At 33.6% G+C, this 20826-nt stretch overlaps 1 protein-coding gene across 1 annotated transcript in view; it reads left to right on the top strand.

Moving 5' to 3' along the window:
• Positions 1–20826, top strand: part of LOC150082211 (nuclear hormone receptor E75-like) — an 83141-nt gene that overhangs the window by 41864 nt on the left and 20451 nt on the right. Inside the window, exons 2-4 of the mRNA XM_090379173.1 lie at positions 11261–11399; positions 14421–14509; positions 19239–19383. Of these exons, the coding sequence (XP_090235299.1) occupies positions 11309–11399; positions 14421–14509; positions 19239–19383 (325 nt within the window). The 5' untranslated portion in view covers positions 11261–11308. The remainder of the gene's footprint in view (positions 1–11260; positions 11400–14420; positions 14510–19238; positions 19384–20826) is intronic.

The following is a 20826-nucleotide window of genomic DNA, read 5'->3' as shown; positions in this document are numbered from 1 at the left end:
TCAGTGTTTAGTCTAAAGAGGAATTACGTTATCCAACTATTCGCCCTCGTGGGTAACACAGTTGGCAGGATCGCCGTCCTCCCCAAAACGGGTGGAAAAGCCCTGAGTTCGAGTCCCATCGATGACGTGAGGAACTTTTATGGACCTTTTTCACAACGTGGCTTAGACAGTCACTCTCAGACGAGGGTAGAATGGTTTGTTTTTTCTCTCCCGGAAACTCGGGTTTTTCGTCCAGCAAACAGAAAATCAACTCTCAGAACACACTCAATTTACAGAAGATATACACGGAGCAATATGGCCTTAGTCGCTGATGCTTCTAAAACCCAACTATGATAACAACAGCCCAACTATTCCTTTTGAATCTCCTAGCAGACTTCAAGGAGAGCCACATCGTTGGCACACACTTTCAAAGGTCAGTTCTATGTGGAGAAGAATGCAACGCCTACGATTCATAATTTAGAATTTCGAAATGCAATCTGAGTAATTGATTGTATACATCGTACACTTCATATTCTTAACCGATAGTGCATATCCCCCACCCGAGGGTACGTGCCAAAAGGCGTTTGAGGTACATCAGTACCTATTTTAAAAGCATTTAAATTACTTATAGAATGCTACACGAAAATATGAAGTACTTTTACATTTTTTTTTTTTTTTTTACTTTTACTTTTCTGGAACAACAGCCCATTGCTACCAGGAAATATTAAATTATTGCATTCCTTTAAGTAAAGATTTCGACCTATTTCATACGCTTCTCCATTACTGAATCTCATTCTTTTAAACGTAAACAACATTGAACTAGTGTTTAAATTCATTTCAATATAGTACATTTATTTTTATACAGATAAAAGTAATACTTAATTTTTAAATTTTCTTACATAATTTTAAAAAAATGTTGTAGGAAACAATTTAAACAGTTATACATGTCAGTTTCTGCAGCATTTTATAAGTAAAAAAAAAATTAAAATAACCAGTATACATAATTAAAATGTAACCAGTAATAGAACTAAATCATATCAAAGATATATAAACAGTCCAAACAAGTCAACAGTAATGGAAGAGCACTACAGAAAACTTACGTTTCCCCCCTCCTCCTTCCCCATGCTCTCTTTCTCTGGTGTCGAAAGTGGCAAGATGAACGCACCACGTGGAGTACATTGGCCCATATCCTATCGTAAAGAGTGCCCAGAATTGAACAAGGTTTCCATGGAAACATCTCATGGTCTAATGTCAATGTACTCCTAGTGTCAGCTATCTGCGTGGTGACTTTCTGGTCTGCTAGGGTACATTCCTGTTTAGTATATACAGTACTTAAACTTTTGTCTCTCAAATAAATATTATACTTTCAGAAATTATCATGCTCCTGATATTACAAAATGCTCGTAAGAGATCCAATAAGAACGTTCTTAGGAAGACTAATACGGTGGACAGTTTATCGATTATAAAATTTAAAATCGTAAATAGATTAGAAAATAACTGTCTCAAATGTTTCGTGAAGCAGAGCTTAAATCATCAGAAGTAATGGGAGCAAAAATATTTTCTTTCTTTTATTTTATTTTTTTCCCAAGATACCTTTAGAAAGTCATTCGATAATGTTCAGTTATTGTTTGCACTTATTTTGGATAGCTAGTATAGTTAATATACTAATTCTAAGGCAAAATTACCGCTAACATTTTTCTTTTATTATTATTTTGTATATCATTTAGCTTCTAATTAACGCGATAAAAAGAACTCATTCTCAAAAGAAATCCTTTCATTTCTTATATTTATACTTATCTTTCATACTTACAAATACTTTCTTTAAAATTTTATAAGGATAAAGGTTAGCAGCAGAAATCCATTTATGGTTGGCAGTAAATTGATGTAGGAAAAGTTTCCCCAAGTTTAGTTTCGATTTCACTAACACAGCCATACGCACACGCACACATAATGAGCCCCAAAAGTGTGTCATTTAACCACAGGTAAGTAGAACCCTCTTTTATAAACACGCTTTCTTAGTTCAGAATTAGGTCAAACTCATGGAGGAAGAAAGGTACCATACCATGATATCAAACATACTTTTTTTTCACTAAGAAAATTGGGTCAAAAGTCTGAATGGCCTCATTAAGAAAATTGTAGATTCCGTACACAAACTTTCTAAACTCTCGCTGACATACTTTGTTTCGCTCCAAGCTATAGGAACCTTTCACTTTTTCTTCTTCATTACTTCTTGCCATAATCGCCAAGAAGACTTGGATACGAAAATAAATTATGCATGTAAACAGCAACCTTGGTTTGAACTTAAAGGAAATAAATTAATGCAAATCAAATTATATAAGGCTCATCAAAATTATATATTATTAAAATATAAATACCAAGAGCTCTTAAAGGTATTTTTATTTTTTCATAATTCGAAAATTATCAAATAACATTAGGCTTATGTTCAAGGATGAAAGAGCTATTATTATACGAAGCAATTAATGGCTGAATACTGAAGTGCGAACTAATAAGAAAATATTTTATAAGAAATAAGAAAATATTTAAACATGTTTACTTACAGTTTAATGTAAACTGATCTATATATGATGCATGCACAGCGTGTTATAACAACAACAACTCAATCTAAAAATACATAACTAAATATGTAATTTGATGATCGTCTGCTCGAGCAGTCTCGTGATTATTTACAAAAACGAACGTCTGGTGGCGTCATTGGGGTATTTATTATTATTATTTTATTATTTTGAAAATGGCTAAACATGAGAAATTAAAAAAAAAAAATTCACCCCATAACGCTTCATAATAAAACAATAATTGTGTAATAAATAGTAATAAAATAACTTCAATTTAATTGAAAGTGTTTTTTGTTATTGAAATTAAAACATTTGAAGCTTACTAATAAAATAATCAATAAAACAGCAGGACTTAATATTTAACTAAATAAATCAAATGCTAATTTAAACTTCTGCTTGCGTTATTTTTATATACTACATGTGCGTTGTTTTAAAAACGCCACACATCCTAATACTGAGCTGCAAAGAGATGACCTTGGCAAAGCATGCATTACAAAACAGTCTCGAATTTAGTGCCAGCGAATGTGTGCCTCAAGATTGCCTCAGTTCACAACCGTCGTTTTCCAAGGTCACTTGGTCAATTTTGTCCAGTCCTTGCCCTTGAAAGGAAAAGGGGTGTTCAGGGTCTTGGAGGTCGTCAACCTCATCTCTAACTCTGTTTTTCTTTTCCCTCCTTTTCTTTCTTCTTGACCTTGGCGTTGTTCTCAGATACGCCTAAAGGACACCTTGCTGGCCGTATGCCTGAACATCCACTTGCGGATGCTAGAGGAATACTAAAAATGTCTTCTCTTAAACCTAAAATTCTGGATGCGTGCAGATTCTAAACCTTCAAATATAAAAAGTAAAACAACTCACCATATCACTCTTGACGTGGTACAGTTACGTAAAAAACGAAGGGGATAAATAGAAATCAGGAGGTCATGATCAATGCGAAATACCATCTTGCGTGATTTAATCTGATATTAGCTATCTATAACAAATTTCTTTTAATATTGTTATATTACAATATTAAATTACTCTCGTATTATTATAATTAGAAACATGTTATTTTATTAGTAGTATTAATTATTATAAATGTATTATATAATATCATCAGTAGTAGTAATAGTAGCAATTTAATGGATAGAAACACAGAATTAGAGATTATTTCCGAAACCATAAATATTCCTTCTTCTTTTAATACCAAGAATTGTACAAAAGTAATCAACAGTGGCCGATTTACCATTAAATTTGTGGTGAGCGACAAACTTAAGTAAGAAAACGTTTGCCTATCGCCTCAGTGGGTATATGATTGTAAGTAGGAGAGAAACTGTACGATCTCCAAAAGAAACGTAGAGGGGGAGAAATTTTCGGGTTTTTAATTGGTCCTGCGTTCCCGGGATTCCTATGATCCTCTCCTACACTTGTAGTCATCAACCCACAGTGGCGGTAGACAGACTCTTGGCTAGAAAAGGTGGTAATATGCTAAGCTTTCAGTGTGTTTCAATATATTTTATATTTATACTGTATATATAATCTCAGGCGATGTAGAAAGTCTCCCCCCCCGACGGAAACTCGGGGTTTTTTCCCAGCGAAACAAGTAAACTGATCTAGGAATACACGAAATTTACAGGCATATATTAAAGTTTTATTGTTAGTTAATGAACCAATGTATACTCCCAACCATGACTTATGGAAGTGAAACTTGGGCACTCACCAAAAGAATGGAAGAGAAGCTGAGAACTACACAGCGAAGAATGGAACGAATTATATTGGGAATCAGACTGATAGATAAGAAGATAAATACATGGATTAGGCAGAAAACTCAAGTAAAGGACATTCTTATCAAAACTAAAGAACTAAAATGGTCTTGGGCAGGACACATAGCTCGAAGACATGATGACAGATGGACTAAGAAAATAACAGAATGGTATCCAAGAGGAGCTAGAAGAAAACCTGGAAGACAAAGGCGGAGAGATGAATAGATGAAATTCATGAGTTTTTGGGTAGTAAATGGATGGCCAGTGCTCAAAACAGAAGGAACTGGAAAGTTGCTGGAGAGGCCTTCATCCTGCAGTGGATTGAAAATGGCTGATGATGATGATGATGTTAGTTAGAAAGAACTTCAATATTGATCATGTTCCAGACTTTCATGTTTTTTTTATTTAATAGTATTAATGTCATAATAATAAGGTAATAAAAATAATAATGAAAAAAGTGAAAATCCACTTTATTTGTTAATTTTGAAATTTTTGGAGTATTTTCCAAACGATCTAGTCTCGATAGTAAATATTACATACATAGTATGCAGCAATAATAATAATAATATCAGATAAGTACAGCCTCTGTAAGGCACACAAGCCAATAGTTTTCACGAGTATAAACACTTTGTAACTAAGTGAACTATAAATACCTGCAGGAGAGAATTTCCCTTAAGATCAGTAAACACATACTTCTCTTTATTTTTCCTTCATTCAAACCAGAGGTAATGGTTCAAGAAATGTTCGGCATATTATTAGGTAAAAAAAAAAAAAAAAAAAAAAAAGACAATAAATTTAGAAATTTCAAAATTCCGGGAGATTCTGGCCTCCTGAACAGTACTACCCTGGAACAGGTGGAGACATATCGACTGTGGGTAAATTCCGGGAATTTATTATTTTTTTTTTTTTCGATTCAAGGAGAAGTGGCACTAAAATGTAGACTGATATATGAAATGAATTGGAAATGGTGTTCCAAGTTTATAAAAAGTTCTTTCAGAGGTGTGTAGGGGACAGGGGGGGGGAGAGCTGTGGAGCTTGATTTTGGCTTAAAAGCTTTCCCATGGATCTGTAGAACATAATCTGAAAATTTGGAGTCGTCCTACTCTTCCTTTCGAGTAGTGCCCGAAAATCTAAATATTTTTAGTTCTTGATATAGGTAGGGTAGGGGGGAAAATAAGGATCCACTTTTTATGATAGTCCAAGTGTGTTTTGACTTTTGATGCGCCTTGTACGACAGCAGGCGTTTCTAAAAATATAACAATGCAATTGCTGTATTGCTGTTTAACTAAAATCGGTTTAATTAATTACAATATGGCCATATTGTAATTAATTGTACGTTAAATTTTGTATTTAATTTCTACAGGATAATCTTGCTTTGTACGCTGCTAAAATACTTACCGCATTTGTCAGTCTTTTTTTTTTTTTTTATTATTTCAGTTTGGCTGAATAGCTTAATAACAAGTGCATCCTAATTTTTTTGTAACGAGGATCACAGCCACCTGTGAATGTTCAGCTATTTTTTTTTATTCGGTTTCGTCCAAAAATAGTTCATGATAACCTGAACGTTGAAATTTATTTTTAATATACTGTACATTTATATATTATGTTGATGTTGCAGTAGGGTTTTAGGAGCATCAGCAACTAAGGCCATGTTGCTCCGTGTATATTGTCTATAAATTGCTTGTTCTGAGGTCGATTTTCTGTTTTCTGGATGAAAACCAGAGTTTCCGGGAGAAAAACTATGCTATCATCGCCTGAGACAGACTAACTGAGGTACGTTATGAAAAAGGGCCCATAAAAATTCCTCCCGTCATTGACGGGACTCGAACGCAAGTCTTTTCCACTCACGAGGGTATTTATATATTAATAATTTCATATTATATTTTGTTTGAAGAACACTGTAATTTAAAGCTATTGGCGAAAGGTGAGGAAAAACACCTTTATACCACAGTAAACGTAATTTTTGCTTTAGTTTTAGTATTATCCTAATCTAGTTCTCTCCCTCTACGATTTTGGCACAACATATTACACAACACATGATCCACATACTTTAAATCTCTGGCTTTGACAGAGTACTGTCCTCGATACAAAGAACATACGCGGAGATGGGGTAAATCCCTGGTGCCCTTAGACCCGAAAATACTCTGTACTCTTACTATACTGAGCGGTATGTCACAAATTGTATGGCATAATGCGAAGTTTTTTTGACGATATTGTATGGCAAATTGTATGACATAATGCTGGGGACTTAAAAAGATTACGGCAACTATTCTAAGAAAGTTTGGTTATTCTGGATCACCGCCTAGGCAATTCAGGCAGTGAAGCACTGGTGTACTTCTGAGTTGGTTTGTCCGCTTGTGGGATAAAAATATACTGCGATTCCATACGCAGACGGATTTAATTTGCGCGAGGTTCCATGGTAAATTTTGTAAGGCTTCTATAGTTTGAAGTACTATAAACAGAATCTGCAAATAAAAATATGCACGTGTGCATATATGATTGATACGAGTATATACAATATTGCTTAGTATCTTTATTCTGCATATTCTATTTCAGTAGTTCTCTTACTATATCATGAATGTACGTGCAATTTATTTATTTCCAATAAATGTAATAAATAAGGTGCATAAACTGATATAGCTTAACCTCTAGAACAGCAAACATACAAGAGAGAATAGCAAAATAAAATATTAAATACTGTTGAAAATTCTATATCGGTCGATGCATTCATCTCCATGAACTGTCACATTAAAAGTTGATGGGGGTGTTGATAGTTGAGTTTACTTATAACTAATTTTTGTTACTGTTTGCTTTTGTAGCTAGAATATTAAATTATGGCCTCCCCCATACTATATCATACCAACTGTAGGTTTCGAACGACTCTTTGGTCATGAAAGATTGCCACTGGAATAGCAGTTCCGCCACTGCCAATGAGCATGAAGATAAAATATGAAACAAAAACCTACTTCGATACACTCCCACAAAATATCTTTTCATGATAAGCATAAGGGTATCAACTGGATAAGAGCAGTGCGCCTTCCTAAGGTATTAGAAGTATACTCTGCAGCAGTGATCCGTAACCTTTTTTGAAAGTCAGTATATCGTTTCTGCAAAATATGTTTCAAAACTCTGAATAAAAACGAAAAATTGAAATTAGATATTTATACAATTTATATTTGTTAATTATGCTGGCACTCTTTTTTCGAAATAAACCATTCTAAATATTGAACTGATTTTTAATGACTTTCATTCTGTAGTCAATCTAACTGGAAAAAAAAAAAAAAAAAAACCGACCTAAATGATTTCTGCAGATATTTTCTTTACACGAAGAAAAGTTGGGTTACACAATTTATTACTATTTCCCCTCTCCAGCATGTAGTTGAAAATCAGTTGCAACCTGAATTTAAAAATAAGTCTCCTATTTAAATTCTGTGCAAAGAAAAATTCGTCTGAGAGACACCAGAACTAAGATGACTCTACTATGAGCCATCAAGCCTCAGGTCTTGGCGACTCTCTTTTTTTTTGCTAGTTGTTGGCGCATCAGCTTCTATGGCCATATTGCACCTCCCAAAGTTTTTGCATTTTCTCTGATCCAAGTCCGAGGCGGGATTCGAACCGGCGACCTTTGGGTTGCCAGGCAGGCACTTTACCCATCCGGCTAGCCCGGTCGTCTTGGAGACTCTCAAACGATTTTTCTCTGCATAGAATTTAAAAAAAAAGATATCTTTTTAAATCCTTCTGTGAAAAGGTGCCCACAAAAAGTTCTTCTTGTGACAACAGATAACAGCTAATCCAAGTTAATATACTCGTATAGGATGATTTATTGCTTTTTGAAGTTATAGAAATATACGAGTCGTCCTGTAAGAAGAGCCTGTCCCTTGTGACACATTTCTGTTTGCTGAAATTATCTTCATAACTTTGCTGCAATACCATTGTGGATATTTAACCATACTGCTGTCTCTGCTCGGATTTCATCATCTATAATCTCTATTTCTCTCAACTCTAGAGAGCCATCTGAAAGATATCTTCCCGATATAGCATTTTCAAAAATAACTGTGATAAACTAAAGAATTTGCACGATATTTCAAGTAACGCTTTCATCTTCATCCAGCATATTATATAGTGTACAATGAATTGTGTAGTCATATTCTGAATACTATTGTCTCTTGTATAATCATCATTATAAGGGATATATGTAAGGAAATTACACAATAAATAAAGTTCGCTCTTTCTTGATTTTGTATTGCGTTTATTTTTAAATTTATTTGAAATTTCAAAAACAATATTATTCTGTTCCTTATAGTAGAACTAATTATAAATTGATAGCTCAATGACTTTCATGTAGTTTTTGATAATGTGATAATAAAAAAATGCATGAAATACGTGAAATAAAGGTTATGAAGTTGTTAACAATCAGTAATAGCTGGTTATACTCGTATCATTTCTAATATCACTAAAATGTAACAGTGAATGGTATTTTCTTTCATTATATCAATATTCATTCTAATGAATATTAATGTTAAAAGGCTATCAATTTTTGTTAATTCATTCCTTATGATCGATCCAAAAAGACAGAATAGCTATTTCGAATCATTTAAAAATCCTCAAATAAAATAAAATGTACATTTACGTCTTGATCTCTGAAAGATTTTTAGTGTTAACTACTCTGCCACAGTGTTTTGTCTTTCTCCATGACCAGTTTGTTGAAAATAAAATCTCGTTAATTAGTATAGTAATTAAAACTAGTTTCACTTCGCTGTTACTATCTGGGACAATTAATAGTTGGGAAAATTCGCAACTTTCTCTTTCCAATCTAACTTTCAAAACCATTAGAGTAAGTTTCTGAGGAAAAGGGAATACATTTTGCGCAACTGATGTCCTAGTTTTTCCTTTCTGTTTACTTCCTTTAAAGTTATTGCATTCTTTCCTTACTGGATTCCCCATGACTGGACTTGGAACTGCCTTTTTTTTTTTTTTTTTTTTCTTCATACATCCGATGCAGAACTGAAATTTTTCCCAATCATTTTTAGAACGTCCTAAAAATATTCCTCCCTCGATGAAGTATGACTCATCTATATTTCAAATTCCTTGTTAAAACAGCCCATTTATTACTATCATTGCACGATGTCGTTAGGGTTTAAATCTTTCAAATTATTCATTGTAATAATCAAATCACATCACAATCTTTCAATTTCGTAGGCCCTGTGATTTTTGTGGTAATCCAATTTTCGGGAATAAATCATTACTTCCTAATACATATATAAACATCTATAAAAGGCCTGTTCACAAAATCCCTTGGCCAAACCTTTCTCCTCCTCTCATTTTTGTTTCCTAATCCATCTGAAGTTCAAGAGCAATTTTGAAGCATCAATAGTCATAGTTTTACCTCTAACTCTGTACTTCCGTGTTAGGAGAACGTCCTGTGAAGTGAAATATGTACGATTACTTACGGCTCGTCAGTCACGTTGTTTGGGAGGTTCTTCCGGTTACCTTGTTGGCGGTAAACCCTCCCTTCCCCTTCACCTTCATCGGACATTGTATTCCCGACCTGTTTACCCACCGACTGTCCGACTGAGGCTGTTCTACAAGAAGAGGTCACAGACCTCCTAGACAAAGGAAGGTTCCAGAAGTTGAAAGGTTGCAATGGTGTTAGTGAACTCTCAGCGAGTAGCACGGCAGCAAACGACATTCGAATATTCCCAGCTAATTACTAGATCGTAGTGAGAGTAAGTTCGTATTCAGTTCAGGCCATAAGAAAATGTACACTGACTAAACGAAACATTTAGTCCAAACAAGCTCAGACGAATTCGACAGTAAACAGCCTCCTTCGATAAACAAAGGTAATAAAACAAACTTGTGGAACAAACTGTTGACTCTCAAATATGGAGAATTTTTTCAGCAATCCAATTGTCACTCTTACTCAAATGCAGACTTGCATCAAGTACTTCTGTTTGTTTTTAATCTTAGAAATTTTAATTGCGACAATTTCAATGTCCCTCATAGCATTTAATGCATAGGAAGTGAAGTTGAAAGAAGCAATTATCCTGAGGTTATATGAAAATAGAGATGGTACACCTTTCCCCACGATATCCACCCACACCAGCAGGTGGCGCATTTCTGAGAACTACATTGTTCTTGGTTTCGTAAGTAAAACAAACAACGGAAGGCTTAGGTTCCGTGAACCTTGGGCAGAGACGGGAAAACATGCGCAGTGCAATGACTCTTCTCTGACGCATATACTCGGCACACTTGATATTGATCCACGCATACCCTACATCAGAGTACGTCTGCCGAGTCGCGTGCTTTGGACAACTGCAAGAGGAGCAGAGGGTGAACGGCTCCGCGGTTACGTGACACACTGGCAAACTGTAACAACCCTCGCACGCGTTAAATTATCGGTCATTGAACTCTCGGCTCGAGGTCTTGCAGACACTAGGGGCGGAGCATTGAGGAGCCACTGACCAATCGGCGTTCGCTTTACAGCAACGCAACTCCTGTGTCGTGGAGCGCGGTTGGTACTTCGTTTCTTTCTTCATTCTGGGTGGACGGAACCAAAAATAATCGCAAAATAATAACGTGAACTTGTACGCCGAAAGAGAACTGCCCCCCTTTCTCTAAGGCAAACCATTCAGGCTTGGCCGTGCAATGTAGCCTGCAGTACCGGTTTCTGCCGCTACACCTGACTAACGCCCGTGGCCTAGCCCGCGTTGAACTTAACAGCCTGACAAACCACTTTCGCCGTCACTTGGAACCTTGAAACAGAGTCGGTAACGTGGGTCGCTCCCAACTCATGTGTACTTACCTTAGACGTGTGATCTTTGCCTATCAACTTAGCTCACGCTGCAAGAAGACACAGTGATTCACGTGGAAGAATATTTTTTGGGTTTAATGGTAATACAGTGGTTGGATGGCTAATATTCTAACTTTCACTCATGTAAGGCTCAATAGTTGTTTCCTTAAATTTGTAAGCAGACAGTGATAACTGAGGTTTCTCTCCAGAGGAAGTGAGTGATCACCATGATACTCAGCGAAAAGGATCTTCAGCTTCTTAATTCCCTACCAGCTCCTGAACCTGACTCGGATAAAAGAGACAATGATCTAAAAATAGGTGAATATATATGCAATATTTTGTGTGTCTTGTTATCTCGATTTTTGCTAATTTTGCCTAAAATGGCAGATGTTGATGTGGGTGTAAATGTAAGAAGTGCTTTTACTTTCAAATATAAGTTCATTTTTTCAATTCGTACTATATTACAAACATTTTATATGTTTGTCTACATGTACGTGTTTTGTATCTAAAAGTAGCTATGAAAAATCATATTTATATTTTATTTTGATGTCAGCGAACCTTTGACAGCCATTAATATTAAAAAGCATAACGCTTAGATTCCAGTTTAGTGTTATTATTGTCACTAGAAATCGTGCTTTTAAAATATAAATTTGCCATTGTAGATGAATTATATTTTTCTAACATTTCGAGTATTTTTGGGATTGCAAAAAGCTGTAACATTTTACTCCATGTGTGTGTGTTGCTAATGTGCGACAGAGTGCTTCGCGCCATCTGGTGTAATGAATGAGTCCCAACTTTACCCAGGAACTAAGGTGATATTTTTATCTGCACGCGTGTGTGCTATTGTATAACGATGGTCAAGGATTTTCTGCTGCAGAACAGAGGAATAATATTTCAGTGCTCTCTCCATAGTCACCACGTTTAGTGCTTCTCAAATATCTAGGAAGCCATGTTTGGCCTAGCACGCATACATACACAGAGCATCATTCCCTGTGTCCCCTACTTTCCTTCCCCGTCTCGCTCTCCACCCCTAACGATGCGCGAACAACAGTCTGCCGGCGTCAAGGTCAACGGCCGGATATAACATGCACGGCATGGCGACGGAATGGGAGAGGGCGACCTGCTGAAAGGCTCGCCATTCCCAAGATGTGATACGGAGCAGTTTGAACTGGAGGGTCCAAAGATTACTTTTTGTCTGAGGGAGCAGTGACCGCACTACAGATAACGCAGTGGGTCAGTCACCTAATGTGTTGTGTATATATATGCACTGATATATGCTAAATATATGAAATTATTATGTAGCATATTTCGTGTAAATAATCGTATTGTATTAGAGGTTTATTCAAATTATTCATTATTGTATGATATAATTCATTTGTTATATTTAAATTGGCTTGCAAAAAACAAACACTGCCAAAATTTTAATAAATATGCCTTTTAATTTATTGAAATTAAATAAATTTATTACTAATATTAGTATTGATAACATTATTTTATACAAAATTTATATTGGTAAAATTATAGACATTAGCAATTAGTTAATAGTTTATAAAAATATAAACTAAGGTTATGAGAGAAAATTTCAGTTTCAAATTACAGAAAGGATATTTTCGTACACACCGATTGCTTTCTTATTAGTAAACGATATTTTTTGAAGTGTATTCATTGTTTGGAGTTTTGCAGAGTATGTATATTATTTTTGATATATATCCACTATTGTTTACAGTTAGCAGCAGAGGATACTTTTATGAATATCCATTCCTTAGAATTAGCAGAAAATATTTTTATGTATATCCACTGTTTAAAATCAGCAGATAATTTTTATGTAGAACCATTGTTTAAAATTAGCAGAAGATAATTTTTATGTAGAACCATTGTTTATAATTAGCAGAAGGTATTTTTTAGGTATATCCATAAAAAGTAGCTTCTGCTAATTATAAACAATGGATCTACATAATATCTATCTATTGTTTATAATTAGCAGACGATATTTTTATGTGGATCCATTGTTTATAATTAGCAGAGTTATTTTTCACGTATATATATATTTTTTATTTTATTGGAGTTAACAGAGGATTTATTTTCATTGCACAATATACGTATTATTTAGACTTTAAGAAAGGCATAGAGTTTGAAATTGTTGTATTTCAAGTTTTTAAATGATTTCTGATTTAGAATGTCTTTGTAAATTACTACTTTTTTTTGCTGCTTTCCTTTTTTTTTTTTTTTATCTCTCCCTTTTAAGATTGTCTCCTTATGTCTGAAATATTGTCGTATATTGCAGTAATTCGGAATGAGAAAACTTGAACTGTTCTAGTCAGTAATCGCTAAATAATCAAACGTCAGCCTCTTGGGGTAGTATATATTTGTGAAAATCAGATATAATCCTGTATTCAGATGCTGGTGTTTTATCAAATTCTTTCTTTTCGTATTTAGTATTTCATGAAGTTTCATGACGCATGTTATCTTGTAAATCAACAAACCTGTCTCACTTCCTTTCTCTGTGCTTAATTCGCTTCACTATTTTCTTCGGTATTTTTCCGTGTTGTTTAATTTACAAATATCTATCTTAATAATTTTATTCATCCTAGCACTTACTATAGATTACATTTTTAAAGGAAAAAAATTGAACAATATCATGCATTCATGTAAATCAAATTTTTTTTTTTTTTAACTGTTACCGTTTCAACCCAAAAAAACTTTACTTACTTTTAAGAGTTATCTCTCTCCTTATAATCATCCAATCGGTTTTTGACAAGCTCCTTTTGATTGTCCAAACTGACTAACAAAATATGCATTATTCACGTATTAGCTTCATCACTCTATTACAATGTGATCCTGACTTCGTTAATCAGTTTATTTTCAATAAATTAAATCGTCAGCAACTTTAATTATAAATGTTAAGAAAAGTATCTTTTGATTTCTATATGTTCTGAATCGAAAACACACACAAAATAAATAAATAAACACATTAAGAACCTTGTTTAGACTCTAGCTTTGGTTTAATTTTGTTTTTATCAAGCCAAGCAGTAAACCAAAGATGGTTGGTTGGTTGGTTGATTTGGTGTTTAATGGCACATTGGCAACCAAAGATAATAACAACCGTATCACTGTCTTTGAGGAGATAATAATAATTATATTGTTATCTTCCCTGAAGATATAGTAATAATTATGTTACTAACTTTGAAGGGATAATAATCATACATGATTAAGATTTTTATTTTCTAGAAACTAAAACGTGCTTACATTTTTAAAATATTTTTCTTTCTCTCTCAGTAGACTCCTTCTGTGCAAATTTTAGCCGTGTCTCATGTTTTTTATTTATTTATTTATTTATAGAGTTCGATGGCACTACTGTTTTGTGTAGGGTGTGTGGGGACAAAGCTAGCGGATTTCATTATGGAGTTCATTCCTGTGAAGGGTGCAAGGTAAGAATAACTTTAAAAACCAATTATATTTTTAAAATTACTCTACCATGTTCACTAAAATAGCAATAATAAAACTACGGAAATAAAATAATACAACTTATCTGCAATTGCAAATAAATTTTGGTAAAAATCAGCCCAAAAAGGAGATAATACAGTACCATCGCATTAATAATAATTTTATTACTTTTATAATTAAATAGAGATGCATTAGATCAATAATACGCAGGCCAGGAATCTCAAATCGGACTACTGCGTATATATCTATAACACTCCATATTTAAATCTTGAATTGAGATGGAAACATATGAGAGTAAGCGATACCCACGAATACTGTATATATGTGAGATGATTTATTTATAAAAGAAAAGACCATAGATGATTGCCTAGAAATCAGTACTTTACATTATTATGTATAGTACTCACTCAATCACGAATGGAAGATCTTAAACTGTTCATTTTTCAATGAATAAATTCTTACTTTGAAAATACGTAAGCGTAGGATACAGAATGTTTTCTCAACTTTCAATTTTGCTTATGCAAGTACGAGTAATAAAGAAGTGATCAAAAATACAAATTCCGTTTATTGGTGTCAATTAAATTTTACAGTATTGAGAAAGGCGTTCACTGGTCGTGTTTTTAGCATGTGCTGGAATCCTGCATTTAGTAATTCACTGGATTTTTTTTTAACTGATCAACATTTTTTGCTGTTCAAAGGGCTAAACGGTGAGGTTAGAGATCTAAGAAGGCTAAGCCATCCAAAATTTTGAAGCGTTGACCAGAAAAGTATTCGTTGGCTTCTGCTGTTCGAAATAGCAATCTGTTTGTGCAATTGTGAAAAATTATGCATCAGGGCTATCTAAAGTGTGTACTTCCAGCTAGGTTATTATTGCTAGTTGAGTGTGTAATAAATATGAATAAACAAAGCAAATGGATTTTAAATGTCAAATGATGAATACTTTCACTTAATGATTTCTAAAATGGTTGGGTAAGAACGAAGTCTTAAAAAATACTGAGTAATACGAAATGAGGTAGTTAACATGGTTACTAACAGCCTGCGCGTGCATTATATAAAAATATATCTAAAAGCTAAGATTTTTCTATACCCGACCGAGAGAAAGTTTTGAAAAAATATAAAAATTCGGCATAATATATATTTTGGCTTCCCTAAAAACAAGTATTCTAAAAGTATTTTTTTTCCCTTCCTGTTTTGTGCCAAAACTTTCGTAATTTACATGTTTACGTATGTATGATGTAATGTTTGTAATCTTTATTCAACTTCCTCTTCACAGTTGAATAAAGGTTATTAACCCACCCCGTTCTAAAAGGTCATAACTAATAGTTTATTAAAAGAGAACTTAACAGACAAAACTGTCTACTTGAAATATTAATCGTGCCATGCGTGTGCTGTTTTTCGCATAAAACCAAGTTCCAATCCTATAATTTATTAGTATAAACAAATCTACAATAGGTCTGCTGGTAGGAGGAAAAATGGAGTTGGATATTTCAAGGGCAATAAATTCCTAGAGTTGTTTCGTTACCTAGGTAATGCACGTGACGCAGAAAACTTGACTGCACAGAAGAACCAGTTTTTTTTTATTTTTTTAAACAAGAGTTTGCCCTTGAAAATGTGTTTCAGTAGATGCGGGGTGAATGACCACATTATGTTACGTGTGGTGCACACCTGGAAGACGCTGGCAACTTGCCAACACGAGCCATCCAAGGAGTCAATGACCGACGCTGGATCTCATCACTTCCACCTCACCTTGTAGTGTATTTCCTTACGAACCTATATGCACATTTCCCTGAATTCCACGGCTGCTTCAACCTGTTTTATCAGCCTAGAGCAGCTCTGAGGAGGTAAACGACATTATAGTGAGGGGCATCCCGATTGGTCAATGCCCTTGAACCTAGGAAAGTGATTGGTCAGGAAGAACCTGTTGCATATCAAGTTCAGGGTTAATCTAAACAGAGTTCAATAACCTAACTGAGTGTGTTTGTAACCCATTGAGATTTAACCAACAAGCAAGTTTAAATGGTTGCGACAACAAATAGGTAAGCTTGGATTATATCTTAAGTTGTGTAAGGGTTCTTTTTCCTCCTTTTCAATACCGTAAATATATTATTTTTAAATTATAGTTTAACTACTAAAACTTAGTCAATGTTTATCCTAAAATTACAATTGTGCAGTGCTTCTAAGGGAAGATATCCTTACATCAAATGTTGCCAGTTACCTATGTCAATCGGAACTATGATAGCTTAACCTTCTCTCATAACCAGATGAATAATATATAATGATTTTTAGTGCGCAGAACTTTAGTTAGATAACGCTTAGCTTGGAAGAAAGAGAAAAAAAAAAAAAAAACACGCCAAGAGTCGTAAGGTTCAATGACCCAGAAGTCGGGTTTCCGAAATCACGTGGTTATATGTACAACAGGCAGATGTATATTCTAAATATTATATTATAATAAATAAAATATGGTACAGTATTTTAATTTTAAGGTCCTTTATTGTAAAAAGGAAATTAAATTTTAAGACTTTAATGAAAAAATATTTTTTTATAAAAGTTGTATGGTTTGATATGAAGATAATTATATTTAACATGTATGGAAATTATACTTTTCCATCTTATATTTGATTCTTAAAATATTTTATTTTTCCCCTTTCAGTGCTAAATATAAAGGTTACTAAAATATTTTTAAATAAATCATTATTTGCGTTGATACTATCGTGTTCTCAGGATTTCTTGATGTGTTTCATATAACAATTTTTAAACAAAGATCCGATGAAATCTTGGATCGAACTAAAATATTCAATCAAGCTTGCTCCCAACAGCTTAAATAGCTATTGGAAGCAAGTTTGAATATTTTAATTGAATATCGGAGTAAGTCTGACTTGCTCTCAATAGCTTAAATAACTATTGAGAGCAAGTCCTAGAATGGAATCTTTTTCTAGCTTAAATAACTATTGAGAACAAGTCCTAGAATGGAATCTTTTTCTGGGTGCAATACCACTCAAAAATTCGAACTAGAATTATTAAAGTTGTTCAGTAATATAATTTACTTGTACGATTATTAAATACTAAAGGAAGCTTATTATTCCTGTGAAAAGAAATATGGTATTAGTACACTATAATATGCAAATAACTGAAGTGTCATACAAAATTAATATTGTAGCATCATGAAAAAGGTGCATTTTTAAAAATTATTATTATCTTTATGGACAATGTAGTGCTGTGGTTGCAAGTGGCATATCACAGCTTCACTGTTATAAATTAAATGGGTAAATATAGATTTTATTTCAGCTAAATCATTCAAGATTTTCTTTTGAAGGGAAGAAAGTTCAAATAATAACCACCAATAACGCCTATAAACATAAATTTCAACCCTTTCGATTTTAGTGTTACCATTTATAAAAATTGTTATAAATACCGTTACCGCTTTAAAATTTGTCTATTTTTATTAAATAAATATTTACGATTTTCATTTATAAATATGTTTAACTTTGTTTTACTCTTTCTGCTTCGTGCACTAAAATTTTCAGTGTCTCTGAAAAAAATTAAGTAGCTTATTGTCCTTAAATACAGAAATGTATGCGCCTTACTTAATTTTGTGATAATTATTTACGTAATAGATAAATGAATTGTGCATAAATTTATTTATCAATATTTATATTTAAACGTTTTTCAGTAAATTTATTTTTTAATATATCATCCTTGTAAATATTTCTATCTCTCCACTGTGTTTTTTTCTTCTTCTATTTAAATATTGATTTAACACATAAGAGATAATATTAATGTAATTTTGTATGTGAACGACGCCAATATCTTACCATCAACAAAATTTACTGTAGATGGTAAGCAGAAAAACCGTTTACAAAATAGATCCTTAAATTACAGAATCCATTTTAATCCTAGTTTCGCCAACGGTGTTAAATCATTCTTCTGTTACAGAAAAAGGGCTTCGACTATAGTTTGACGTAATAGGGTCCACCGGCGCAGGCCATTTGGTCTTAAAATCAACCAAGCTGTCACTTATTACCTGCTAACCCCGTTGGCAGTCGGAGCAATCCGATCAGCCAATCGGAAGTTAACACACAGAGTACCTTTACGCCTAGCGACATTCTTTCTTGGGTTCATCGTACTCTGTTGACCTAACTTTTAGGGCATTAGGGTCAACGACCTGAAGAGCTCGTGCTAGTTCCCCCCTCCCCGTTTCCCCAGGCCTCTTCCGTTATACTTCTACAGTGTGTAAATTGCGGAACTAGTGAGGGGATAAGCGTTGAACTTGAATATGGCTGCAATTTCCTGACGTCATGGACTACTTTTACTTTCGAGGAAACTGTGTCATCGTGCGCCCGGTCAACGACCTGTCCTCACTGTAAAGGGGCGTGATCAAATGCGCGCGCGCGCGTGTATGTACTTTTCGTAATATCACTTCCCTTAACGAATTCGTATAGGAGAAACTGCTGAACATCACCAAAGAATGACCTAAATAGTCCCTTTATTTGCCGGTACGTCTTGGTGCCTTAGTTTAACTTTAGTCGCATCAAGCTGCTTCGGGGGAAATTGGTGTAGGAAGCGGGAGCGGCAATATCCAAGCGAAATTGATTTTAAAAAAACATTCGCATATCGAATTATTCTGAATATTTTGGTTTTTAATAATTGGCAAAGCATCAATGAAGATGTATAATGGTTAGATTTCAAAAGAGACATTCCCTCTACTTTCTCCAGGGTTTCTTTAGACGCAGTATTCAGCAGAAGATTCAATACCGACCGTGTACCAAGAATCAGCAATGTTCCATCCTACGGATTAATAGGAATCGTTGCCAGTACTGTCGACTAAAAAAGTGTATCGCTGTAGGCATGTCCCGAGATGGTAAGTGTTTCTAACTTTATCAGCTAAATTAATAATGTATTCGTATCTGTGGAGTCTGTGTGTGACGTTTGCAGTGGGAGTAATTTTCTATGGATTTATTTGTTTTTAATATAATAATAGAATGGCGTGACCAGAAACAATTCCATTCGCGTGTTAGCCAAAATGGCTTTGATGAATTATGTAATACAGTCTTCTCTATGCACATGCGTAGAACGACGCATCACTCTATTAATATATTAGTGCAAATTCCAGTGGCTCCGGTGCAGATACGAATATATTTAGCCCATATATAAGATAAAAGAGAATAGAATTAGCGTTTGTTAAAGGATATGAGATAATTAGTTTATAGCTTAATAAAAAAAATTCTAAATATAACTCATGCCAAAGTCGGATTTTCAAGGTAGATAAGTGAGATGCAATTACTGCAAACCTATTGAGTTACACAAAATCACGCAGGATAGCAAGAAATATTAAATTTAGGATAAATGAACCGATCTCAGTAAAAGTATTCGTTAAGCACGATTAAATCACCGCAATTTTGATATAATTTCGGATACTGTTGAATTAGGCTTAAGTTTATGGATTTCACTCTTTATTCCACGAAAAATATTTTGCTTCTTTTTTTTTTTTTAAATTCATTAAGTATTAAAATAACGTCTACAAGAACTTGAATTTTTCTTTGTATTTTTATTATATTCGTTAGTTAAACATTTATTTAAAAATATATTTCGGAAGCATATTTTTGAATATTTAAAAAATATCGTTAACTGGGTTCTGTCACGTGTTCAATTACTTTTATGTATGCGAATAATATTGTTTTGAAATAAAGCTGATAATCTTTCAGTTTAACTCTAATCTGTCAATAAAAATTACAAATATTAATTTTCATTCTGAGAACGAATATTTCATAAAATATACTATGTTAAAATTCAGCCGAATTGTTAAATATTGCGAAACATTTTTAAATTTATAAACGGGGCCTTATTTTTTAATACAAATTTTAAAATTTATAGGGAACTCAATGCATACTTTGGAGTTATTTTTAATAATTATTAATGAATAGGCTTTGAAAAAGGAACGCAATAAATACTTTTCGTAAAATTAAAAATTGTGTTTACTGAATATGACGAAAAATGTATTTTACTTGTATTTATATATGTTGATAGTATCGATTGTGAAAGCTTTATATGAATATAAATTAGTAAATAAATACAGAAACCATTTCAGACACGCCTTTATTTGGTATCTCCATCTAATAATAATGAAATAAATAATTATAATGGAATGTTAAAATTCTTCTTACTAAAATATAATAGAATTTGTTAAGTTTGGGGACCCACGATAAATTTTTAAATTAAAAAGGAGTCCCTAGATCGCTCGAAGTTGGAGCGCCATTTCCTTAGAAAATTTATCTCTATATAATAAAAACGTTAAATTGATTTC

Source organism: Mastigoproctus giganteus, chromosome 8 (genome assembly GCF_048544385.1).
Source record: "Mastigoproctus giganteus isolate SK-2022 chromosome 8, ASM4854438v1, whole genome shotgun sequence".
NCBI lineage: Eukaryota > Metazoa > Arthropoda > Arachnida > Uropygi > Thelyphonidae > Mastigoproctus > Mastigoproctus giganteus.
The sequence above is the reverse complement of the archived record's forward strand: the minus strand, read 5'-3'. Positions and strand labels throughout refer to the sequence as shown.